Source organism: Aquila chrysaetos, chromosome 5, assembly GCF_900496995.4.
Source record: "Aquila chrysaetos chrysaetos chromosome 5, bAquChr1.4, whole genome shotgun sequence".
In the NCBI taxonomy this organism is placed as follows: Eukaryota; Metazoa; Chordata; class Aves; order Accipitriformes; family Accipitridae; genus Aquila; species Aquila chrysaetos.
In genome coordinates this window covers 25,946,917-25,974,587 of record NC_044008.1, presented here as the reverse complement: position 1 = coordinate 25,974,587, position 27,671 = coordinate 25,946,917, and the positions used below count along the sequence as shown (strand labels likewise).

The 27,671-nt window shown below is 39.5% G+C and overlaps 1 protein-coding gene across 3 annotated transcripts in view; it reads left to right on the top strand.

Annotated features, from left to right (window-relative positions):
* CPED1 (cadherin like and PC-esterase domain containing 1) overlaps positions 1-27,671 on the top strand; it is a 185,282-nt gene that overhangs the window by 78,273 nt on the left and 79,338 nt on the right. For all 3 annotated transcript variants that reach the window (XM_041123298.1, XM_030014960.2, XM_030014959.2), the window contains 10 exons: positions 438-594; positions 2,084-2,252; positions 15,503-15,645; positions 17,007-17,079; positions 18,687-18,854; positions 19,865-19,969; positions 20,865-21,034; positions 23,048-23,107; positions 26,754-26,818; positions 27,150-27,194. In XM_041123298.1, the coding sequence (XP_040979232.1) occupies positions 438-594; positions 2,084-2,252; positions 15,503-15,645; positions 17,007-17,079; positions 18,687-18,854; positions 19,865-19,969; positions 20,865-21,034; positions 23,048-23,107; positions 26,754-26,818; positions 27,150-27,194 (1,155 nt within the window). The remainder of the gene's footprint in view (positions 1-437; positions 595-2,083; positions 2,253-15,502; positions 15,646-17,006; positions 17,080-18,686; positions 18,855-19,864; positions 19,970-20,864; positions 21,035-23,047; positions 23,108-26,753; positions 26,819-27,149; positions 27,195-27,671) is intronic.

Genomic DNA, 27,671 nt, shown 5'->3' with positions numbered 1-27,671 from the left:
AATTTACTGAGCTGTCTGATTACAGTGGGAAAGTCCCTTGGTCCTTAGTTAAATAAATTTCTTATCGCCATTAATTGTAATTAGGGTTACATGAGAAACAAAGTTTTGTTATTCTGTATTTAGAAATAAAGGATTTCTATTTAGAAAAGGGGGAAGGTGGTGCTTTTTGTATGCAGCACTCATGCGCTCACCTATAAAGCGGGAGTTGTAGCTAAGCCTCTGAACTTGCAGCTGGAAGGGGGTGCTTGGTGGGCGTCAAGCTCTCTGCTAGCAGATCCAAAAAGGATTATAGTCTCAGCTTTTGTTATTTTACATTTTCAGCTGATGCTGGTAGCTCCTCTATTGTGTTTTACACATTTTATCCTTAACAGCAGGAGTCGACTGCTGCTTCCAATGCTCTGCTGACTTTCTTTCTCATCCCCTTGGTACTTTTTCAGACCTGCAGCTCCCAGTTGTCACCCCAGAGTGCTCCGGCCAGCCTGGGCTGTCAAGGGCCAGCACCTCAAGCAATGTGTCGCAGGGCAGCGAAAGCACTGACAAGACGCATACTGCCCATCTGCAGTACTGGTGGAAGCAGAGCACGAGCGCACAGCTGTAAGCTAATGATACCCCGCCCTCAGAAACCGCGAGTGCTTCGGCTTGCAGTTAGTTGAGAGTCAGGGATGCAGAATGTAGCAACAGAGGAGACCACGGTAGATGGAGCACTTAGGTGTTTTGCATCTGTTATACTTGCATAATGTTTTTTTCTGTACTAGCCAAGCTTGCACATTTTGTGTGTGAACAGCTAAGTCTTTACGTTGTGGGCATTGAAACACCTAGACAGATAAATACAGACCCAGAGACACCCCTGAATATTTAGGTCTCACTGTGGCTGAGCTATGTCCTGCTCCCATCCCTGCCTTGCCCCTACCACAGACACACATATGTAGTCCTTTGCACAAAGACCCTCCCTTAAGTGAAGAACCAAAGAGTACTTGAGAACTGGCTGTCCAAGTGCTGTTTCCTATGTTACAGTACCTCACAAATTTTATGCTCAGAGCACCTACCATTCTGCAGAAGGGGGAAAAAGGTCTCTTTAAGATAGATGTTATTAGACTCCCTTAACAGATTGCAAAACTGAGGTCTGGAAAGGCCACATATTGCCAAAGATTACCCAGAAATGGGAGGAGAGGCCTGTGTTTTTTACCAGTAGTCAGTCATAGAGACCTGTAATTTGTATAGTCATCTTCACATTGCATTTGCTATGACGTAGATTGATACTCAGAGATTTTAACAGGCAGAATAATAACCACATTGTGAACGTGCCCAAGTATAGCTCAGATTTCCCCAAGTAATGAGCTTTTTAAATAACAGATTTTTCCCTTGGGTTTGTTTTTTTCTGTCCTGTTTCTATGGCTGATTCTTTTTGTGTGGACTATGGGAGCTGTAGGACAGTATCTAGAGAGCAATGTTACTTCCTAGACAAAGTTAGCTTGCATAATTCTTTTCTGTTTAGCTGATTTATTATGGGTTATTCCTAGGTGTCATAGCCTTTCATAATCTTTGGAATTATAGTTTATGGCTTTTATTAGGGAAAGCATGCAGTACCACATGTTTGTGTTCTTCATTACATTGAAGAAACTATTGAACACAATAGTGCAGTCTTTCCATAGGGTTGTGGGGTTTTTTTCCTGAATTCACTACAAATCAGTGTTAAATCTGGATACTTTGACTATGCACTTCTGTTATTTAAGCTGCTTGGATTTCTTTAACATTTTTACCTTCTCTCTGAATGTCCTGGGTTTGCAACAATTACGATATGCCCACAATTTACCCATATGTACTCTCAAACATAACTACTTTCTAACATAGTTATTTTCTATGTATGGAAATTAAGATTTAAAAATTCTGAAAGCAATAAAAAGACTTGATGTAAAGCTTTGTTCCAGCCTGCTTGGTTTCATCTACTCTGTTGCTTAACTCAGGGGAAAAAAGGCTAATTTCCTATTTCCTCTTATTTCACTGTTTCACTATTTTCTTATAGCTCATTTGCCTCATTTGCAAAAGCACTTCATTAATGCTATGTATTTTTATTACTTTCCAGGAATCAAGCATCAGCTTCACCAGACCACAAGGACATCCTTAAAGCTCAAGACCTTTCTGTCATCATCAAAGCATATGTGCTTGTGACATCCTTAACACCTCTGCGGGCATTCATTCATTCAACTGCCACTGTCTGGCATCCACCCAAGAAGAAGCACTTTTCCGTAAAGGTAAAACATTTCATTTCCTAATTTTTCCATCTTTCAGGCAAAGTACAGAGACAGAAAACCAGATAATATCTTCTCTTTTACCCCTTCTTTATTTGCAGCCCACAACTGACAGTGAATATTCTCTTAATTTAGGACTTTCATTTCTCAGAATGAGTGGTGTTTGCTTCATGAAGCAGGGAAGAGTTGCCCTGTGCAGTGGGGGTTATGAAGGGATTTGCTTACCTTGGAGCCCATTTTTATTGGTGACATTTGACAGCAGTTGCAAGATTGGAGTTTTCTCCAAAGCACAGCAGTAGGGGTGCTGTCATGCAGTAACCTCTTTTGCCCGGATATTGACAGTGTTGTAAAAAAGGAAGGTAAATATTTAAAATAGTTTGTTTAGATTTCTTTTTTTAGGTGCAGTAAAACAGAATGGAGGAGGGTCAGGGCACTTCTAAATAAGGGGAAGGAAGTATACCATGCAGAGGGTGCGCCTCCCATGGTCTCGGTGTTATGAAGAAGGATGCCTTAATTGGATTAACTCTGGATATCTCCAAGTGCCTGGAGAGATCCCCCTCTCTCCATCTCTAGTTTGCTCAGCAGTCCTATGGATTTCCAAACATGCCTTCCCATTCCTTTGTTCTTTCAGCAAGGAACCATGCTTGCAATGCGGCAGCTCTTCATGAAGGAACTACAGTTCTGCGGCTGTTCCTTTCCTTTTGAAGGAATAAGGTCAAAAAATAGCAGCGATTTCTTGAGGTCACATAGATCAGCTCCTGCAGCCATCTGAGGATGGGTGCACTTTGCCCATGTAGCCCTCTTGGGGTAGGAGCAGGTCTTGGCTTTGGGTCAGTCTGAGTGTTGTGGTGTCACTGTCAGGACTGTTGATGATGCCAGCCAATTGGTATGTTCTACAGTTTTAGCTCTCTCAAAGTTAAGTGCCTAGTCTAAGCTCATTATCTGATTCTAGTTATTGGAGAAACTGACACTTCTAGAGAACAAATCATTCCACCCAATTTAGACACTGATTTTGGAATGAGATGAGTTTTCTGCTAAAAGTGTCTGCTTCCTTCCGTGGGCTATGACATTCTTAGAGAACATGCCAAATTCTAGATTTCCAAAATTAGGTGAGATGAACCTACTTCTCTTTCTTTCCCCCCTTGGAAGCTATGGAAGACCATGGAGATATATTATTTTTACATCTATTTTCCTCTGTTTACATTTAGGATGACTAATGTTCACTCACTTTCAAACCTTGAGGTTCAGTATTGTTTTATGTTTATTAAAATAGCACAATGCCTAGCAGCATCACTATCACAGGTGAAGTAGGGACTACTTTAAAGGCTAGTAGTCATTAGTAATTGTGATATGGCTCTGTAAAATAATTCCCACTGAGGGAAGTCTGCTGAACAGGGTGCTGGCCACCATTTACAGAGCACTTTGGCAGCTGAAGAAGCAATAAAAATGATAGATAGAAGCAGCAGCACATCTACAGTAGTTCCAATCTGGTTACTGCTGCTGTGGTGTTATATCTTCCACAGCTTTAGGCAGACTTGTCAAAATGGCAAGAAATAAACAAAAAATAGGCACCACAGAAAGCACATTTGTAGTGATGTATAGATTGAAATGCAAATTAAGAGAATGATGGAAAGTAGGGTGTATAAGACTGTCTCTCAGCATAAACAGTGTGCCCTATAAAGAACCTGGGAGGAGTCAGGGAGCCTGCAGGAGAAGTGAGGCACTGGGAATTCATGGAGTGGCCAGAAAGCACTACTGGGAAAATCATAAAGAGGCTTCTGTGCTTGGTGCAGAGACATCAGGCAGGAGATCATCAGTCAGAAAACAATACTTGGGAGAAGGCTTGAATTCAACCGTTGATATCCTTTGGGATAAGATTACATCAAGTTTCTCGCAAGCATGGAGCCATCACTTTCGTTGCTAGTGGGATGTACAATGCCAGCAGAATGATCTCCTTTCCCAAAGTAGCCAGTGGAGCTATGTGAGTTTGTACCAGCCGAGGAACCTGGTCCAGAAAGCTCCTAAGCTTTCAGTTTCTGCCAAGTCTATTGTGTAGGAAGGAAAATTGCTTGTTACGTTGTGAAGGTCCAACCTGTCAATAGTCAATAGAGACAGAAAGGATCTCTAAGACCTGTTCTTCCACTGATTGACAGAATACCCATCAGTGTCACTGGGGACTGAACATGCCTGTAGAGGAGACTTAGGTCTGGAAAAATACACTAGTGTTTGATGATGTTTTTCCCCAAGAGCTACTGGTGGAATTATTTTTTTTTTAAATGAACAGATGAGAATAATTTTAATCTGCTGCATTGCCATCATAGATGTGCTGCTGTCAGTAATGCTGCACAATAATTTAGAGACCTCTTCACTGTATATAGGCCTCTGGTCAGCAAATTTTCTCATACCAGTATAATTAAACTATTATCGATAAGAAATTCATCCACAATTGTGGTTAACTTGGTTACAACATTACTATCAGAAACTTAGTATGTTAAGTTCAAAATTTGATCCCCTATGTTACAACAACCCTTTATGGTTGCTAGAAGTAACCAGAATGTGGTTATATGAAGGAGAGCTTTTTAAAAAGGCTGGAGATGGGGTACCAGATAATAGCAAATGATTAAGAGAAACTGTGTAAAGAAAAAACAAGAGTTTAATGAATTAAATAACACCGCATTCCCCACTGCTTCTTTGTTAGTAAACTATTTTAGAACTCATATTTACTTATCCTAATCACAGTGGCAAGGCTTCAGAATAACTCCTTGAATAAGCATTGGCCAAGTGGCAGTTCAGGAAGAGTTCAAGTGTGTTTTGCTCACCAGCTGCCAGGTTTTCTCTGGATTATACATATTTTAGTATCTCGGTTCAGAAAGCAAAAGAAGGTAAATCCTGAGCTGGCATGGATTTTGTGTGTAGTCAAGGGGGGGCAAAATTGCGACGCTAGATTTGGGCCCTGGTTGCGGAGATGCAGGGGAAAGTATGGCCTTCTACCACACAAATATTTTGATATGAGACTTGCGTAATAGTCTTATTTCCCTGAGGAAATTTGGAAACCCCTTATTTAGACCATCTGTGTATTGAAAAATTAATAATAAAATAGAAGCTTTCTATTTTGCATATGGTACCAATTAAGGGATGGGTCTCTGTCAATGTATGCAATAATTCCCTTAGTGTTAATGGACATTATGCATGTGTATTGAGCAGAAGGCTGACCCCTGAATAACATTCTGTTTTATAGAGGCTGGTGTGCGAAACAGTCATTTATGATTAATTATCTCAAGGTTTAACACACTGTGAAGTGCTTCCTTTGCCCTGCCATTAACCTTTCCCTACCTGGCCCCAGTTCTTAACAAAGGGATGCACTTTTGTAGACTGTAGTTGTGCTATGTCCTGTGTCACCTGGAAAGGCTCTTCGGTGCCATTGGCAGCTTCCCGCAGCCCGCGCTCTGGCTCACCATCCCTTTGCTCATCCAAAATAGACAGTCAGGTGCCTCCTGGATTTGAATTCCTTGACTGGCGTTCTTGCATAAGCCTTAGTACCCTCCCTCAGCTGAAACTATGCTCTTAAGTGATTTTCCAGTTGTGCAGTGAAGTAAACATAATTTATTAGAGCAGTTTGCTGTTAAGATTGCTGTGGTCTAAGTCACTACAACTATCGCTGAAACTCTGTCTCTGTGTATTAAGCATTTGGAAACTTGAGTAAAGAGAAATATTTTTTATCCTTAACATATATGCAAATAAAACTGGACTCTCACCTACCCAGGAAATACACCTTTTAATACGACGTGGAGGTCTGGCTTAGCGCCGAACACTGTTTAAATTAGGTTGCAGTATTGCCCTCAAGTGGCCAGTTTTGATACTACCTCAAGTAATAGCTACAGATATTTAATGTGAGGTAGACTGCAAACATATATGTAGATAAAGCGCAAAATGCTTAGAAACAGCAGAAAGGCTCAGGATTTTTTCTTTTTGTTTTATTTTTTAATTCCATATTCTTGCCCTGTTACCTAGCAGGACCAAATACGAAAGAAAGTGACCATTGACTCTTAATCAATTAGATTCAGGGTTATTTGGGAATAAAATTAAATTTGTTCATTAGGTTCTGTAAGAACTTAGCATATGCGTTTCACTGTTCTTGCAAGTAGCCTGTGTAGAGAATCAAATGCTGTAATGCTCCTCTTCCAGGCAGACTGAGCATAACATAAATGCCATCTCTGTTTTCTGTCCTCATGGTTTCTAGAGCCCTATCATTTCTCTTTTCACTGATATAAGAATGAAAGTCTGTCTGGACTGGGGGACATCAAAGAGATGCTTAGTCTGACATTCTATTCTGGCAATAACCAGGCAAGAAAGCATCATGAAACTGTGTAACAGTGCATGAAACTATGTAACATGCATAAAGCATAAAGTGGTACTCATCCCTAGGCAGACTATAACTATTTCTGGTAACCTGCAAGGTTAGAAACACAAAACTGGAAGTGGAATATATATCTTTATGTTTAATAAGCTCCAGTGGACTTTTATGCCATGCAGTTCTCTACTAGATTTTTTTAATCCATTAATGCTTTTGGTGTTCCCAACATCTTGCAGCAGTGAGACTCTATAGATTATTTATGTGTTGCTTGAGAAAGAATATTTGTTTGCTTTAAAACTTCTACCTGATTACTTAATTTCATAGTCCTAATTCTTGTCTTAAGAGCGAGTAATCCTTCCTTCTTTACGTTCTCCACGTCTGTGCCAATCTGTCATGCAGTGCATAAATAAAGTTAAATTCTTCTTGGAGTTCTTTTCTGCTCTTCTCATTATGAACATCCCAGTTTAGCTACTAAGAGCTCTAGACTGATTATTCTTTATAACATGTGGATATGTCATAAGTAAGTCTTTACACTGTTATCCAGGCCCTTAGCCCTCTGCTTTTCTCCTGGTCTACAGATCCTCTTGCTCTGGCTGTTCAATCCAGGCAGCTCTGTAAGCATGCCCCTCTGTGGCTCCCAGCTTTCCCAGACCTACCTCCCGTTATCCTGATTCTTCTTCTCATCTTTCCTGTTTTGCTTTTCAGCTTCCCTAGGTCAAGCTGATCCACTTTTGCTTCTCACAGAGATCTGGGAAATGCTGTTAGTAAATCACCTTTACTTTTCCACTAAGAAGTCAATGCTGGGTTGGGAAACCATTCTTAGTTCAGTCTCAGTCAAAGGACCTAATTTAGTGGTTGCTGAAGCTAGTGAGAGGCTTTTTGTCTTTGGACTTAGTCTTAAGAGCAAGGGTCTTTAGAGGAAACCTTTCTCAGGTGGCCTTTTCTCCTCCTTGTAAATAAGTTATAAAAGCGTTAAGGGACAAGGGGGTTTTTGGTCCTGAACTATTAAATAACATCTCTTTAAAAAAATCTTATGTAAAGAAAAAAAAAATGTAAGTGGGAAATTTACTGTATAAAATAGTTGAATAATACTGTGGTTCCCCCTTCATCAAGTGCCATGTTAGAGTTGCAGAGAAATGACACATCATAACAATAAATCAGGTGTGGAATAAACAGACCTACCTAAATCTAGCACTATAAACTCATGATAAATTACTGTACTGTTTTCTCTGTGATGTATTCTGGAGCCATTGTTTTGATTACGGGTACGTTTTTCTCCCATTACATGTCTTATGGCTTTTTCTATATTCTGTGATCAGTGGAGAGGTCTGCCTGTGCTAGTAGGCAATATAGGAAATAGCTTCATTGCAAAATATTTTTTTTTTCCTGGCCTTCTATGTGGAATCAGTCTGTATTCTTGCAGATATCTTAGATATTTAGATACCTCTATACGTATCGCCAAAGAGATTCTTATATGTGTGTAAAAGAGCATTTTTGTATCTATGAATGTCTACTTACACCCAAAAGTATTTGGACTTGGTGAAGAAATTTCACCAAATATAGATCCAGTAAGAAGAATGAATGTACAAAAATGAACTGAGAGTACAGAGTCTATACTGAAAGTTATCAGATATTGATTGAATTGACTCAAGAGAAAACATCCTCGGCTATTTTCAAGGAGAGGCAATTACCTTAAGTCTTTTGAGACCCTGCAGATCCAATTAATCAGAAAGAGTGCAACAGCTCAGATGCATAGCAGAACAATCTGGGAAGGACACCCTTCATTACTTCAAAAAGGGTAATTTCTTGAAACCAAAGGTCATGCTTTGGTTCCTCAGACATGAACCTTGCTTTCAGATTGTGATCTGGATAACTTTGTCTGTCATCTAGTTTTGAAGGCTAAAACTAGGAACCAGCAAGGTCCTTTCAAAATCTATTCATACAAATCCTGTAAAGTATGATGCACCAAATCCCAAAATGTAAACCTCAAAATTACACTGAATTACTCAGTAGACCCAATGGCCTCTTATCTTTTATCTCCTTGCCTCTTGGCTAAACTCAGAGCTCAGCTACACCTCCAAAGGTGACATACTGTTGCAGGAAAATGACGAGTTCACATTGTTTAACCAAAACCAGGATAGAAGTGGCTACTTGATGATATGTAATTAACTGGTAACCAGTAATAATAATACACTTACTATCAATTTCAGTAACAGAACAGGTAAACCATGATACCAGACACTTAAAAAATGTTAATAAACATTGCACATTTCTAAACAGCCTTCTATAAATACCCTCTGAAGCTATACTCGCACCCACCCACTCATCCATGTTTACCCGGACCCTATCTCACAGGCAGCACGGGTTACAAACACAGCCCCACTCTCCTGGGGATGCAGCTTCCCTTCCTGTGTGCGCCTCTGCTTGGAGAAGTGGGGGCTCCAGCTCTGTATGTGCCTGTTTCATAGGTACCCACATAGGACCCATGCCCATCCTTACATGCTAGTATTCCCTGCAGTCTAGGCAGAAGCTGCGATGGCAGTGGGATGACTTCTGGCAGTGCCTGACCAGGTTTTGACTGCTGCTGTTTCCACCCCAAAGTCTCTCCCTGCCACTGCAAATTGTCATGCTGCTTTCATATTATTTCCCAAGCTGACTCCTTCTTAGTTTCAAAAGTCACTTTGTAATTTCCTGGTTACTGTTTAACCTCGCCGATGCTCGCCTTCCTCTTTATGATAAGTTTGGGACAAACATCCTCCCAGACAGTTCTGTATATTCCAAGCACACAGGTTTTGTTGTCTGTGGGTGGGCTGTGTGAGCGCTCCCACGGTAAATCCTGTCTTCAGTGTCTCATTTAGATTCCCCGTACAGTCACTGGAGGAACAGAGCAGTTTTAGGTTGCAATTAATGTCACCATTTTGAGGCGTCTACCTTAGGATGGCATAAATCATGCTCTTCAAGTGTCTGTGTTCTGCAGTGAGGTATAAAAGGAACTAGACATTTAGCTCGTACATACATATAAGCCATGTAGTCTTGTAGGGTGGGATTCCTCTACAGATTTGGACACCTGAGTGAATTATCTTCACGTGAGCTGTGCCTCTGAGCGCCTATTACAATCAACAAAAAGCTAATCAATGCAGTCAGTGAAGGTAGGTGCTTTAAGTTTGCATTTATTGCCATTCTTAAGGTTAGTTAAGGAAAATATTTCTTGTTTGTCTCATCAGGAGCCAAGACTGTGCTAGGACTGAGCTAGAAGGCAATCTCAGGAAGATCTCTACAGTTTGTTTTTATACTCTTTTCTCAGGGCAATCCTCAGCTGACCATTCAGCTAGCTGCCCCAGGATGCCCCAGCATCTCTCCTAAGAAATTCATTTGCAGAAAAATTTCCAGAGGAAAATCCTCTCAAGGGAATTATTACAGTCACTACAGTATCCAGCCCTGCGGGTGCCACACTCTTCCACTCTCCTTGAGTCCCCCTGACTCTGTGCATGACGCTTGCAAATTGGAATTCCTTTGTCAATTACATTGCATTTTTTCAGTGTGTCAGGCCTTTAACTGATGGTTCACTGTATTTTTGAGGAGGCAAAGGGATTTATGTCACTGAGATCATAAACCTTATTTTAGTGACTGCAGATTTTAAAAAGTGGATGTCAAAGTGGGTAGAGAAAAAGCATTGTACAATTAATATTGAGTTAGCCAAATCTTTTTTTTCCAGTGGCTTATCCTAAAGCAAAAGTAGTTATCAGTGAGCAAAAGGTCAATGGGTTAAAATTAATCTTAAGAATATTTCTAGTTCATTCTACCTTTACAGAAAATGTGTCTTGATCCATGTAATTTGACTGCATTTACACACTTCCGTAAGGCATTATATAAATATGGGGAATATACCTCCAACTGTATGCATCCAGCATGTGGATGAACATCTTCAAGCTCCTGAGAAGTCTTGCAATTCTGTGTACAATGGTGTCGTGCAAAATATGTGTGCGTGTTTGTGTTAAGTTTTACAGCCTACTAAAATTTAATCCCTATTCCTCTGCTTAAAAATTTGCCAACCAGAGGTCAGCTTTCTCCCAGACTAAATTCCTGTGATCGCCACCGGTTTTTCCCATTCTGTTCTCTTTTTACTATTCAATGCTGATTTTAATCATGCTCAATCAACAATGAGATTGGATCTTGCTGGTCAGGTAGTCTGTTTCCTCTGAAGGTGAGAGAACCAGCATCAGTGGTGATCATCTGAAGAACCCTTCAACTCAGTGACTTAAATATTTTGCAGTTGAACACAGATATTTTTATATCTTTGTTGGGCACACTCAGAAGAACCTGAGGTTGCTGCAGATTTTCATGCTTTATGACCCCTAATCCATACAGTTCAAATTTTCCCTATCAGTTGCTGAGAATCCTGTAGAATCTATAAGAGTCAAACCTAACCTGAACTTGTTTAAATATGATTTTTTTCATGAATTGGAATTTAACCTGAAGTATTCGTCTCTTGTCTCCGTTGGTCCTGAACCAGCCTGACTAAATATTTATCTTCAGTCATTGGCTTAGAATAAACATTGTCCTAAAATGTGATATCCCCTAATGAGAGAACCTGTCGAGCAGTGTTTCTTTTCTAGTCTGGCTAAGGAGGGCTGTAACTAAAATGCAGTTCTTTGGAGAAGCCAGTTTTATTTCAATGCCTGTTGTGTTGGAAACAGGTGGCTGTTATAGCCAACAGCATGCTCTGAGTGCAAATAGGGCAAATCAGCCTGTCTTTCATCAGTTCTTACTAGAAATATATGCATTATGTAGCCTTTGTGTTGAGGTGCTTAGGAATTGATTTACGGTGAGGAGCAAATGAGCTAATGGGGTTTTTTCTGTCCCTCTTGCCCTTCCTTCCAATAATCCCCACCTCTCCTTATAAAATTCTGCAACTCTTTATGTTCCCTGTGCAGCAAAATAACACAGCTTCTCACTTAGCCCCTCAATACCCACTGCAGATTTAGGACATAAGAGAAAAGGTACAAGCCAGTGTAGCAGGAACGTGAGTGATGTACAGGATCTGGCAGAGGTGTTGGAAATAGGTGTCAAAGTCAGCTGAAGAACAACCATGTAGTTACACTTTGGTGAGATGAGTCTTAATTTTAAATTTTTTATTTCACATGAACAGTTTAATTAACTGGTTTTGGCCTGAACAAGTGTATTGGCTTTGTGTGGCAAGGTTTTGGTAGGAGGGGGATTACAGGGGTGGCTTCTGTAAGAAGCTGCTGGAAGCTTCCCCTGTGTTCAAGAGAGAGAGCCAATACCAGCCGGCTCTAAGACGGACCCGCCGCCGGCCAAGGCCGAGCCAACCAGCGATAGTGGTAGTGGTAATGCCTCTGTGATAACATTTTAATAAGGAAAAAAAGTTGGGACAGGCAGATTTCGGCAGCTGGAGAGAGGAGTGAGAACATGTAAGAGAAACAACCCTGCAGACCCCCAGGTCAGTGAAGAAGGAGGGAGAGGAGGTGCTCCAGGTGCCGGAGCAGAGATTCCCCTGCAGCCCGTGGGGAAGACCATGGTAAGGCAGTCTGTCCCCCTGCAGCCCAGGGAGGTCCGGGAGTGAAATTGTGCCCAGGAAGAAGGGAGGGGTGGAGGGAAGGTGTTCTGAGATTTCATTTTATTTCTCATTACCCTACTCTGGTTGATTTGTAATAAATTGAGTTAATTTTCCCCAATCTGAGTCTGTTTTGCCTGTGACGGTAATTGGTGAGTGATCTCTCCTGTCCTTATCTCGACCCACAAGCCCTTTGTTATATTTTTCTCTCCCCTGTCCAGCTGAGGAGGGGGAGTGATAAAACGGCTTTGGTGGGCACCTGGCATCCGGCCAGGGTCAACCCACCACAACAAGGAACTGAAATGGGACAATTTCACTCAGAGATGAATCTAAATCAGAATGGATTTGAAAAATGTGCAGCTTCTTGTTCTTAATCTTTGTACTACTCTGTGGGAGAAACACAGCTTTGGTGATCTTAGACTTTGGGAAACACAGACTCCCTCTCAGCCTGTTGTGGCAATGAAACGGAGTGTGATCTGAGGATTTGCATAATCTCTTTCTAAATAACAGTTCTGGGGCTCTTTTGCCCTAGAGACTCATGGAATTGCAGGACACATGGAAAACTTTCTACAGCATAAAAATAGTGTGATGAATTCAAGATTTCAACATCATGCAAATATCCAAAGGGCAGAGTTGAGGCTATATGTGCAACCTTTACTTTGCAATTTCCTGTCAGTCAGAGGTTTAATTTTATAATTTTAGTCATAGATACTGTTGTCATTTTTTCTCTTACTGGCATTTCAGATAGGTTTATCAGAAAGAGGAGAAAAAGTCCCAGGCACTGCAAACCTTCAGCCCTGAAGGGGCTGATCTATGCATGGGGGATATTTCTCTTAGTCGGTAAAGCTTGGGAAGGGAACAACTTATTAGAATAAAACCAGACATGATAAGAACAGAAAGACAGGCAGACCAACTTCCTGCCCACCAGTTATTTACCAGCACAAGAGAATGGAGTTACTGGGACTGAAGAGAGCAAAAAGCAAAGGAGGATCAGTGTTAGCTGCATACTCGAGTATTTCCCATGGCTGGCTGTAGGCAACAATACAGTATTTTTTGAAAAGGAAAGTGCTTATTACATTTAACTGCAATATGCTGCCTGAAGAAATTGAAAGACATTCATCCATGCCAGTGCAGACCAGCGTACTTGGCAAGGGGAGGTTCCAACACTGTCTAGAAAATTCTGTGGACTAGAGTGCACAGAGTATGTTGTAAGATCTGGTGTCAGCACAGTGAATGTATCATAACACATCACCAGTAACTAGCGGAGTACCCCAGGGATCCCTACTGGGTCCATTCCTCTTCAACATCTTTGTTAAATGCCTGGATGACAGGACAGAGTGTACCCTCTAATGATACAAAACTAGGAGGAGTGGATGATACAGCAGAGGGTTGTGCTGCCATCCAGAGGGACCTCCACAGGCTGGAGAAATGGACTGACAAGAACCTCATGAAGTCCACAAGAGGAAGTGCAAAGTCCTGTACCTGGGAAGGAACAACCCCAGGCACCAGTACATGCTGGAGGCCAACCAACTGGAAAGCAGCTTTGCAGAAAAGGACCTAGGAGTCCTGGTGCACACCAAGTTGACCATCAGCCAGCAGTCTGCCCTTGTGGCACACCTGGAGTACTGTGTCCATCCAGTTCTGGACTCTCCAGTGCAAGACATATGTGGAGAGAGTCCAGCGGAGGGCCATTAAGATGGTTAAGGGACTGGAGCATTTCTTATATGAGGAAAGGCTGAGAGAGCTGGGACTGTTTAGCCTGGAGAGGCTTCTTAGGAGCTCAGGGGGATCTGATCAATGTATATGAATACCTGAAGGGAGGCTGTAAAGAAGACAAAGCCAGGCTCTTTTCAGTGGTGACAGGACAAGAGGCCATGGGTACAAACTGGAACACAACAGGTTCCTTCTGAACATCAGGAAACACTTTTTTACTCTGACGGTGACTGAGTACTGGCACAAGTTGCCCAGAGAGTTTGTGGAGTCTTTATCCTTGGAGGTATTCAAAAGCTGCCTGGACACAGTCCTGGGCAATGGGCTGTAGATGACCCTGCTTGTGCAGGGAGTTTGGACCAGATGACCTCCAGAGGTCCCTTCCAACCTCAACCATTCTGTGGTTCTGTGATTCTGTGATCATGCTTAAGAGACAAAATATCCCATTAAACCTTGTTATGGGCTTCTGCTAAAGGCAAGGCTTGGTTAACCCATCTGCTGTGGATACTTGTTCATGACTGTAGTAGTCAGAGGCGGCTAGAGAGATGCCAACCACATCAGTCCCCAGTGGGGTTGTCCACAGAAGCCTGCATGCTTCCATCATGTTACCCCAGTGGGACATATATAAGTAGGTGATAATAGAAAATATATAATGGCATTTCTAAGACAACGTAGTAGAGAAATTCCTGGAAATAATCAGAAATTTTTCTTTTCTGAATATCAATACAAAACATGTTCTATGTGTACTTTATGTGCTTTATCTCTGAAGATAGTATGTTTTTACTATATAAATGTATCCCTTTGGTAATATAGTACTACTAAATTACCTAATAGTTTTACATTAATCGGGTTCTGTGCCATGTGATAACTCTAATGGGAATATGGTTCAAAAGCAGCCCCTTTCTTAGCACAGAGGACTCTAATGCAGCAAAACCTGCCTGTGTTCCACTCTTCACTGAGGCTCTGTGTTGCTTCAGTTGTTTCCCTGAATCTCTATCTGAAGTGATGAGACGGGTGAATTCACATGAGTGATGAAAGCAGCTGAGGACAGCCTTGTGCAGGCCAGTGAATATGCCACTGGGAGGATCCACGAGTCTAAAAACCTCAGGATATGCAAGAGCTTAGTCAAAACACAGGCTGCGGAGGCTGGTCATTTTTTCAACATCTTCTGTATTCTATTTAAAGCTTGTTAACCTGGGGTAAGAATTTATAGTCAAGGTCAAGTGGGATAGCCCTTGGCATGGTATGTCAACAAGAGAAAAGGCTTTTACTTTGAGTGTGCTATTACCTACTGCTGAAGAAATAAGTGTTTGTGGTTTCCATTGCCTAGAACCAGTTGATGGCAAAAAGTTTTATCAAAGTAAGCTTAGACTGTGAGCAATATTTTTTAAAACCATTAATACAGAGTTTGCTTCTGATATACTTGTTTGTAAACAGAAAGTCTTTCTGTACTAGTATGCTGTGTGGAGTTTTTCATGCCACTTTACTGTGCAAATGAATCAGAACTGAATTTGGCATTCTAAGGCATTTTTTACTTCTACCAGCCTTTTAATTTATGATCTTAAGCACTGATTTACTGTAAATGTTCAAAAATGTATGTAATCTCTTTCACAGCTGCAAAGGTTTTTTGAGATATTCTTTAAAAGCAGTTCTCCCCAGCAAGCCTTCAACAACATGAAGGAAGCTATAAGCAAACTTCTGCTTATAACTGAGGTCTTCAGTGAATCATCTGCCTCAGGACCAAATTCTTTCAATCAGTAAGTGACTTGCAGTGGTCATTGCTATGCTATTGTCAAGATAGCTCCTTAGAACAGAATAAAAATTGTAGAGGATACACAACTCCTAAACTAAAAAAATCCCCTCTATTTCATATTTCCTTATAAAGTGAGGACATGCTGCATTTACAGAGTAAATGTGTTTCTGGTTTGTGAAAAGGTTATGATGAATACTTAGGACCAGATGCTGTGTCCTGATGGAGTGTTTCAGGCAGCACAAGTGAACAGAAATCACTCACAACTGGGCTAGTCCTAACATACATAAAGCTGTATTTCCCTTCAGTGAGCCTTCTGTCATATGTCAAATATTTAATGTTAGAGTAGCCCAGATGGTTCAGAGCTGGCAGTGGCAGGCAATCTGAACAAGAGGCACTGTAGAATACTTTATGAAATGTACCTTATGGAATATACCTAGGCAGCAACAGTCACATTTCTGTGGGTGTTAAATCATTGTAATCACTTCTGTTAGAGTGTTACAGTTCTTACACATAAATCAACCTTTATTATGTAATATTTTTATTAATTAAAATTAATATTTGTTCTATATATGTTATGTCACATCCCTGACATTTTTATGACAAATACTAAATAAGTTACTATTTATTACTTTTATATGTTTTATAAAGCTATGTGAGAACCCAGGTGTTTTAGTAGCAGTAATATAAAGCTCATTATTTGGCTTATACAAGTTGGGAATAAAACTTACATTGTGAGCGGAGAGGGTAGTGAGGAGGGGAGGAGTGTAACGGGATAGAACTATTTTGACAGTGGTCCAAACTCTAACAATTTTTTACCAATGGGATGGATATCTCTCGTTTACATAACCCAAGACTTGCTTAGAGCTCCTGGCCCATGCCTTCAAACAGCCCATAGCTGCAGCACAATTCTTTGGCTTCAGTGGTTTTGCGATCTATTGCCCTCCAAATGTCTTCAAAGCTTTTGCAGGACCGCATTCTCATAAAAAGGCATTTCCTCCTCCATTCACCTCCCTCACTGGTTTAAAAGTCAACCATATAAATACACTTAAATACAGCACTGTTTTCATCAGCTCACAATCTGACTCCACCTATGTTTAATGCTGCTGGCTCTTAGAAATTTTATTTAGTCTATATTGCACGCTGACTCTTGACTTATGTGTGTATGTTCTTCTGTGTTCTCTGGACCTGTGTGTATGTCATTGTAGCATATGTAGGGACATGGTTTAGTGGTGGACTTGACAGTGTTAGGTTTACGGTTGGACTCGATGATCTTAAAGGTCTTTTCAACCTAAATGATTCTATGATTCTGTATTTCACAACAGTACCTAACCTCACTGAATTGATTCCTGTTATATTGTATTTCAGATGCAGCCAATGTTTTCAAATGCTAACCTTTGACATTGGATTCGGCACCTCCATATACCCAGTAGTTCTTGAGGTGAGAAAATTACACAAATTACTGCTTGACCCAAAAAACTTATACCAAAAAGAACACAGCAAGGAACCCTCTTTGATAGGTACCCTCAAATCTCTGAGAAATGTACAAATATGTTAATATTAATTTTGCCTAGAAGTGAAGAGTTGCTGTGGGAGAAACCAGTTTTTAAGGGACAGAGTTCCTGTGATAAAGTTCACCACACCATTGAAGTGTGCAAACCTTTCAGTTTTAGCACTAAAGGACTATCAACCCAACTGAGTATCAGCGAAACAAAATCCATAGGAAGCATTGTGTGAAAGTAGGGGTAGGTATTTACTGTGCCAGCACGAAGATGAAGGGAAGAAGTTAAAATACCACAATAGGCTTTTAATACAAACTAAAGTTCTCCATGAATTGTATCGTACTTCTTCAGTCCATGACCTGCTTTGATCTCTACTGTGCTGCCTTCTTCCTTAATGGTTCTCAAGGACCGCAAAACCAGAGAAACGTGACCTGTGGCATAAACTCCCTGTGACAATTTTGTACCACTCCTGCCTCAGAACAGCCTGGCCAGAAACAAAAATTGTACCGCTTTCCAGCTGCTTCTCATTACCTCCGTATATACATAGGAATATGTATATACCTAGGTATATAAAATCTTTGTCCATATTTATGACACACAAAAGGCAAAAAGAGTTAGTAAATATATCCTGGGAAATTACAGAACACTTAAAATTCATCCTCAGTTAAAATCTGTTCATTTCTAGTAACAACAGGGCAGTCAATCTCTCCATACTTCACAAAAAAAAGATCCTTGAAACACAAAGGAAAAATGGACATATGAAGGAAAGTTTGTACAATTTAAAAAAATCCATGAAGGCGATATCCTCATTAGTCTGACAAGACTTGTTTAGCTAGTATAAGAAATGTGACTTGTCCTAACAATTTAGTAACTGTATACCAAGCTGTAAAAAATTCTCCCAGGAGTTGCTTAAAAAACTTACCATAAAGCATAACGTTTACCTGCCTGTATAGAAGTCTCGTCCATCAGCCATAATCCATGCAAATCAGTGGGGTTTAATAGGTTCTTATGAAAATACAAATTACTCTAAAAAATAACGTTTGATAATTACTATGACGTTTGACTTCTAACAGCATCCCTTGGAAACCATAGTATGCACACACCCCATGCAGCTTGAAGTTATATTTGTGTTTATGCTAAAATACTAATTTATTCATATTTTATAAACATGAGTTTATGCATTGTGTTTATATGTTGTAAAACTTACACTTTCATCTGTAGTAAATCCTAAATACCTGAGTTTTGCAAGAGTTATGTTAACATATAAGCTGACATTTTACTTTTTTAATCAAATTTCACATCAAACACATGAAAAAAAAAGCTCACATGAGAATGTAACATTGTGCTCTATCCACTGGAGGTCAGCAAACGTTGTGGTGTGTAGTTCTGACAGAAAATGTGGTACAGCATTTGTTATATTATAGTCCTGTCTATTTTATTAGTGTTGTTGTTATTTTTTTATAAATAGTTCCAGTTTGGTATGTGTGGTTATAGGAAGACTGAACTTGATATTCAAATTATAAATTCTTATATTGTTTTCCAACAGGTGCATGAAAACTTTGATTTTCAAGATGAGGATGAAGCAAACATTCAGGACCAAACTTTCAAAGAATTTCTTCTTGAAGATACTTTTAAATTTCTCTTATCTAATGTGTCCTCAACATCCAGTTTCATAGAAGCTTTACAAAAAATATATGGATCAGCTGTGAGCAAGGTAGTTCATTCTACCTTCTTCTTATTAACTATCTGAAAATATTTCATTCTAAATTGTATGCCTTTCTGAAATTGTAGGTGGCAAATTATAGAATGAAGGATTTATTTAATCACAACTATCTGTTACTGAATTCTGGGGAATAAAACTGTAATTATATTAAACAATCAAATTTTCTTTTATAAAAATTCCACTCTCAAATTATGTCATTCCCCAAAGTACAGGACTTTAAAGATATATTTATAACTTTAACAGTTAAAGTAATTTCCCTACCATTTTTTAAATGGTCTTTTTTAATATACAGGTTTGTGTGTTTTCATAAACCTAGAATTGATTAACTCAGATAAGTAGATTCATGAGGATCAGAATTAAATTTTGTTTCCTACAACTTTGTGTCTTATTCTGAATGCAGGATCCAATTAAATTTTTTTGCATTTATAGGATCTGTATAAAGTTTGCATCATTAGTAAAAACTATTTCTGACAAGCTGGGATCTCCTTTAGCGGTATTTCTCTCAGTTTGGGCACTTTTAAGGGTGCATTTCTGAGGAACCCCCTGCTTGCAAGCCTTACAGGAACTAAATTATCAATGTGACTTCTGCCCCTCAGATAGGTGTGACTAAAACAGGGTCATGGGTTCTAAATTTATGACAGGCTAAAGTAGGAAGCTGCAGACATACGCACACATATGATACGATTACCTAAGTCTGTGTTCTGTAGGAGACCAGACCACATTTCAAACTGTCCCCTTCACTGTCTATACTTCATGCAGTCTCTTCCCATGGTAGTTTATATGGGTACTTTTCTACACAAAGCTAATGCACAGTCTACTTTATTCTAGACTGAGAAACGGGAAGAGCTATCAAGGAGCTGGCTTGACATGACTTTGGATGAGGTTAGGGCAAGTTGAGAGCTGCTGTGACTTGTTCTTTGATCACCAAAGGGATTGGGGTCTAATGAAAGCACACTGCCTTCCATGTGATTTCACCAGACTATGTGCCCTTTCCTTCATAGGATGGAACTTACCACAGAGAAGATGAGCAATGTTTGTCTTTAGAAGAGATAAATTCAGTGATTACTTTCATAAAGGAGCTGAAGAGTCTTGGACAATTTGAGCTGGTAAAATAAACAGGGTTTTGTTGCATTGGACATATATTTTATGTAAACCTCTTAACATTTCTCCTTCATTACTATTCTTTGCTGTCTCTGGCACGTGTATTAGGCTGGATGGACAGGGAAGCAGGAAGGTAGAGGTTATGCTGATTTATTTTGGAGGATTTGGGGAATTTAAATTAAAAAACATAAGAAAATAAAACAGAGAATTTGAGTTGAGGATTCATTGAAAAGAACAGTTAAAGCAGAAACAGAGACCAGAAAACAGAGTGAAAGGAAAAGGAGGAAAATTATTTAAATGACTGAGTTGGTAAGAAAATAGAATCATAGTGAAGCAAAGCAGGTTTGAATGGAAGAATTGGAGACAGTACAACACTGAGATCATGACCAGAGAATAGATATAGATGAAATAGTGGCAAAAAAAGCAGGTGGAATATGTAATATGTCTTCTTCACACTTCAACTGAGTCCACTCTTGGAGAAGAATAGAGATGGAGAAATAACAGTGTCTGTGAATAGGCATGGCAGTTAATGAGGGAAATGATGAGTATTGGAGAAATAAAAGATCTGCAACTGGATCTGTTGTTCAGAGTCTGCATGATATCAGGATTTCTTCTAGACCTTCTGGATAAGTATCAGGATGGGAGACTGATGCGCCTTTCTGAAGAGGTATTGAGTTGAATAGATCTGGAAGTCAAATCAGAGGCAAAGGACTTCCATGTCAGTACTAGTAATCCTGATTTGCAAGGCTGAGCAAGACAGTCACTTTCTACACATGTGGGAAAGAGCATTAATATATATCCATCCCTTTGCTATATACACTGTCTTCTAAGTATTTCTCACTTCTTTGCATTTTACAAATATTCTAATGTGTAGTCTCTAATCAATGTCTCTCTTTTCAGCTTTTCCCTTCTGCTGCACCCAAGATTCAAACTTTACTGCGTGACCTTTATCACATGGTAGACCCAATGAGGCGGCTTGGTTCAGTCCTGACTGTGCATTTGTTGCTTTCCAGTTTACTTGAACAATTCCAGTTCGTGACTGAAGAGGCACATACAAATCTTTCAGAATGGTAAGATACTTATTATATGATATGTTGAGGGTAGTTTCTCAAATTATATTAATTGCAGTAGCTCCAGTGAGCATCATAAAACTTAATCCTTCAGTAGATGTAGGTGGACTCAAAACACTTGAGATGAAGGTCTATCATCCCATCATGGAGCATTGTCAGCCATTCTGCCATTAGAGATGTAGCTAGGTTTCTACATAGGACAGTTTTGTCCCTTTGCTTCTCTTTCTAATATGGAGGACTTTGGGTGAAAAAATTAATTAGAGCTACAGTAAGCTACATAAGAAATATGAAGTAAATTAGGTATGCTGTTTCTGAACAACTGTAAACTCAAAATTAGGAGTGCTTACCAGGGTTAAGACTGTCTTTTAATTTGTTCACCAATTAAAAGCAAAACTGTAAAGAAAATATAAAATTTCAGGTGAAGATTTTTCCAAAAGTGACTAATAATTTTGAGTGGCTCTAGATTTTCTGTCCAACAAGAGACAGGTCAAAGAGCATAATACTCTGAGAACCTAATTTTAACTCTTTTTGAAAAGCTGGAAAAATATGGTCATGACAAGGTTAGATCCATTGAGCTTCTGGCAAGAAATTTACACTTTCATAAGGAGGGAGGGAGGGAGAAAGGGAGGAAAAAAAGAGAGAGTAAGGAATGAATGGAGGGAAGGAGAAAAGTTGTGGTATGCTATATGTTTAGTATAAGATTTGTAAAAATGTGTTTTCTGTGCTCATTCTCTCTTGGCTAATGACATTTCATATACATGTATGCCATACTTCTTTACCAACTACAGGCATATATGATTTTGCAAACAAGGGCTTGGGAACAGAGGCACATTAGACAATGTGTGTTCTCAGTTCCACTGAGTCTCAAGTTAATGTGCGAATGACATTATTTTGTACATGTTGCTTGCAGAATGCCATAGTGACTATATAAGGCATGTGTAAGATTTCTTAAGTTTTAATTTTGTTCCTCATTGAATTGGGTGTGGCTTTCAGCAAGTCAATAGTCAACTGTATCTTTGGTTGCTTATCTATAAAGTGGAGCTTATGCTTTACCACCGTGCTAGGTAACTGTTTATTAGTGTTTTGAAAATACACAGTTCCATGAATGTGCTAAGTATTATTGTTGTTACTGCCGGCCACTCCATGAAGAGTAACTGAAAGATGCAGCTGCTTGCATTCATGTATAAGCCCTTGCCCTTTTGCCAAAATATTTAGGTTTGCATATCAAAGCATACCAACCTTTAGCAGCTTTCTGTTCTAATCTAAGCTGTGCCACTCACTCACTTTGAGCAAGCCCCTTGGCCTCTTGTTTTTTCTTCAAGCTGAACATTATTGTATGTGTATAAATACATAGAAGTACCCTGACCTTTCTCCAGGGCATAGGCCAGTCTGCTTCTTTGCACTGTATTTTTCTGCAATGGCTAAGCTAATAATGCCATTCTTTTCATTCACTGTATAAAAAACCATGTGTTTTGACATTGCTAAATCGCAATCTTCCACTCCTATAGCTAAATGCATGTGATGGTGATGCATGTGTCAGATATGCATGTAATTATACTTAATTGCAAGGAAGAAAGAGCTTAGTAGAGCTTACTCCCCAAATAACTCAGGTATGCATTCTCTTTGAGCTTTGATTAATCATCTTCAAGATTCCCAGCTTTGATGAGTTTGTATATCAGAACACTTTCCTTGAATTTCTTCAGCTAAGGCCAGGTTGTTTGGTTGATTTATTTAACAGTTCTTATTTCTCTGACTATGCAAACTTGGTATTTTAATTTACAAAATCCAGTGATTTGCATAGCTAACTGTCCAACAAGACAATATACTTATTGGAAAAATAATGACTTCTGACTTAGGTCTACTGCAGTTACTCTGTTCACCGATCATGAATTCATAGGATGGAGGCAGGATTTAAAGAAGTTTCCTCGTCTACTTGTCTTAACCCATTTCATCTACATGACTAGTATTAAAACTTTAAATGGTATTAGTGAACTCTATGAATTCCTTCCACAGGAGAAGCAAGAAGAACTCTAGAAACTCATCTCAAACTATAATGAAATCGTTACAGCCTAGGTGAGAATGGCCATCTCAGATGTATTGTTATAACATATGACAAAGTTCTTTGAAAGTGATGGAGTAGTACTACCTAATATGTGCACTGAAATAAATTTTATGCATTGTTTGTGCACTGTTTTTCAACTCTAAGCAGTTTCAACTTGTGATATGACTAAGACGTATATCATTACTGTCTTTTAGTATAGGGGCTATGAACTACCATGGCAAGTATGTTTGGCTGTATCAGACAGCAGGGTAGCATGGGAGAATCAGGTTAGTAAGAAAAGCTAATCCTTCTGTATTTGCATAAGACAAAAGCCTAAGCAGGTCAATAAAGTTGCAAATGCTTTTATGAAATCAACTGATATATTTGGGAAAGTGTTACTAGGTTCCCATATGCAAGCCCTTTTTTAGGTCAAAATAGAAGCAGCAGCCCTCAAACTGAATTTGTGTTGAAAATAATTTCTTGGAGTTTAACTTGGTCATGTTCATCACCTGGGCAGTTTGAGAAACAAACATGTTTTGGACTATAGGGCAGAAGAAGACAACAGCAAGGAAGTCTGGATAAGATCACTGATCTGCAATGGGAGGAATGAGAGACAGAGGGAAGGAGGAAAGGAGAGAGGCAGTTGGGATTAAGTGCCAGGAAATCAATCCCACTCTTGAGTCTGCAATTCTATGTTTCTCTTTTAAAGATCAGCACAAGATGCTTTCATTGGTGAACCAAATGCCCTCATAGAAACTCTGTGACTGAAGCCAAGCAAACACTACAAAACAGAGAGCTCACGCTGCTGGTTCATCAAACAGAAAAGAATTGCTAGGGATCATGTCTCACAAAATTACCTCCGATGTCTCCTCATTTTCAAGAAAGACCTACAAAACATCATCTAAAGAAATACAATTCATCTCTACTGAACCCTAAAATATGGTCTCAATTTTTACTTTATAACCCATTAAAAATTGCACCATCCACAACTAACACATTCACTGGAGGCCCTAGAAGTGACTAGATTTTTTCCTTTTTATATTTTAATCTTATGAAAGGCATTATCTATTTCTACACATCCTTCATTGCTTATGTCTCTGATTGCTTAGACCATCAGAGCTACATTACTATTGCTGCTGTCAATCCTTTAGTTTTCTTGTTTGCTGAATCAGAGAGGTTCCTAAAGCACAGGTTCACTGTCAATAGTTTGTGATGTACGCAGCAGGCATCTTTCAGAAGGTACATTCACAAGCATGCACTCACCCAGGGTACCTGACATACTTTCATTAGTTTCATTAGAACTAATTGCAAAGTGTGTAGACAAGGCACACATCTGTGCTTGATACCTTCTCCAAGATACTAAGTTAATAAGAGGCCACTCATACAGATGAAGGTCCCTTCTTGAGTAACAGTGTGTGAAGGAAAGGACTCTGCAAAGTCCAGGATCTCAGCCACTCCCTGCCTGAAGAAGAGCTTCATAACTGCATCGTTCCTCAGTCTGCTGACTGCAAGGAGCTTGGACAAAGGAAAACTTAATGGTGCTGATGATTAAAAAGCCCAGTCTTCAGCAGAGATAAATCATAGAATCATTTAGGTTGGAAAGGGCCTTTAAGATCATTGAGTCCAACCGTTAACCTAACACTGCCAAGCCCACCACTAAACCTCATACCTAAGCACCACATCTACATGTCTTTTACATACCTCCAGGGATGGTGACTCAACCACTTCCCTGGGCAGCCTGTTCCAGTGCTTGACAACCCTTTTGGTCAAGAAACTTTTCCTAATATCCAATCTAAACCTCCCCTGGCACAACTTGAGGCCATTTCCTCTTGTCCTATCACTTGATACTTGGGAGAAGAGACTGGCACCCACCTCACTACAACGTCCTTTCAGGTAGTTGTAGAGAGCGATAAGGTCTCCTTTCAGCCTCCTTTTCTCCAGGCTAAACAGCCCCAGTTCCCTCAGACACTCCTCATAAGACTTGTTCTCTAGACCCTTCACCAGCTTTGTTGCCCTTCTTTGGACACACTCCAGCACCTCAGTGTCTTTCCTGTAGTGCGGGTCCCAGAACTGAACACAGTACTCGAGATGCAGTCTCACCAGTGCCGAGTACAGGGGGATGATCACTTCCCTTGTCCTGCTGGCCACACTGTAATCTGATTATCTTTCTGTAATATCATTACTAAAGGTTACATTTTGATACCCTGCTGTAATTAGATAGAGTTATTATATGTCTCATAATGTTGTCTGATGATAATTACAATCACTCTACAGAGTTGATACATACAGGTAATGCCCTTCCTTTGGGAGCTGGCGCCTTGCAGTGGTCGTGGCTGCCACACTCCTGAGGTGTCCTCTGGTTAAACCAAAGTTTGTCATTTTGTAGAGTTAAGACATCCTCTTTTCACCTTACAATAGGGTTTGGGTCTGGGCAATCAAAAAGGAACAGTGGAGAGAAAAAACGTATTTGACAGGTGTTAGCCATTACCTCCTTGGCAAGCAGAAAGAGGGGTGCAAAATGACTTATAACTTGGAAAACAAACTCTAATAGTCTGTTAAGTACTTCCTTTGAAGTAAGTTATGAATGTGCATGAAATTAGGGTGGTGTCTAGACACTGAAATCTCAGAACTACATTTTCATGAACACACAGAGACACACAGATCTGCCAGCTGCTTCTTTCCTTATCTCATTGAGATAATGCAGAAATCTCTGTTTTATTATTGGACAGTTTACCTTTTACTATGATTGACCTCCATATTGCTTTCAGCAGCTCCTGTTGAAACGTTAGTGATGGCTGATTGCACAGAACAATATTGCCACCTCCCTTCCTTGGCACAGACAGTGACTTTGTGTCTTTCAAAATCCAAACTGAATGGGCAGCAGTATCTGGGAAGAAGCTGCTTTATGAGAACTTCTACGGAAAACACCGGGAGGAAAACATGTGAAAGCTTCAAGAAACACTAATGGACCTCTGAAAATGTCTTATCAGCCAGAGGTCCAGTACATGGATTGGAGAGATGCCTACTGCCTTTCTTCTACTATGCTCCCAAAATGCTATATGAAAGAAAAAATCTGTGGAGTTAGCAGTATGGGCACCACTAACATGTTAATGAATTGTTGCAATTGACTTGTCTTTTTTCACTGAGGATTTATATATATACTCTGGATGTTGATCATGTGATTTGTTTTAAATTAGCAAACAAGTCAAAACACACAGATGTTCCACTGTATGAGTTCATGCTAACTTCAATACAGATATTCCCCTTGACACAGGCCTTCATTTATATTTAATTCTTTTTGAGCAAAGACTAACTTTAACCTCAAATATATACAAAAAAAGCATCATACAAACAGTTAAGATATATGGTTCAGGTCATTTTATTCTTAGCTATATCCACTCTTCCTTTTCCCAGCAACTCAACTATGTTTTGAAATTTATTTCTGGTTTCCTTTTTTCATGCCAAATGCTACCGTTTGTTATGGAATGCATGTTTTCTGTCACGTTCATTCAGGTAATATTGCTAATGCTGGGAACAAGAATCCAGAAGGTTCATCTTTCCATGGAGAATATTAAAATACCATGTGCCCTGGGTTGCCATATGGAAATTTTTGAAAAATGTTCCATGGTTTCTGTTCCTTCCATTCACACAGAAATATGTCTGCTATTGAATTGACAGGAATTCTCAAGAAAATGCAAGTCCTAAGCAGAATGTTCCTTCTGGCTTCAGGAAGAATCATGAAGGTAAGGGATCAGAGTAAGATCTTTTATATATGCTATGTTTTTCCTATTTGTACTGCTTCTGATAACATGTATGGTTTAGATTACATTGTTTTGCATTCCAGCAGGAAGGTCTTAGCTTACTACATATAAAAGACCAGTTTCTTCCTTATCTGTGTAAGTTGTTCTGCTGAGCCCATGAGCAGTGTTCATGAGCCTAAAGCAAAGGTCTCACACTGAAAAGAATAAAAAGACACTGTATTTTTTAAAATTAACAATGAGAGTTCCTTCTCCTATAGGATTGTGAATCAGGCTTAGAGCAGAAAATTATTAATTGTTTCTGTTTATCTTTCAGCATTGCATTATTCCAGTAAGACTAAAGAAAGACAATGCAATTATGGTAAGTCAAGGTCTTTCTAGACCACTAAGGAGGAAGAAGAGTGATTACTTGAACAAATTTCTTGGGTTTTTCTGCATAACCTTTCAGTGAATGGAGTGCCTGGGGGCCGTTATGTAAAAAAAAAAGGATTTTTAAGTAGCAACAATGTTTATGAATCACTCAATAATGGGGCTATTATGTTAAATAAGCCTCAAGCACAAAGTTAAACATTGCTATGCATGCATATTAATATGAGTATTCCAGCACTCATTGATCCCTTGCAGCGCTTCAATAGACTTTTGCCCCTTATTTCCAAGAACTTTAGCATACATTTGTTCTTGTGGCATAACCTTTAAACTTGTATGGAGTTTAATCAGCCTTGTACAAGGCCAGACTTCAGCTCAATGGTGGTGTTTTAAAGAGCTGCTTAAGAGATGAAGAGTTTTTCTAAAATATCTGCTTGTATGAATATTTCAAGTATATTTAAAGATATGCAAA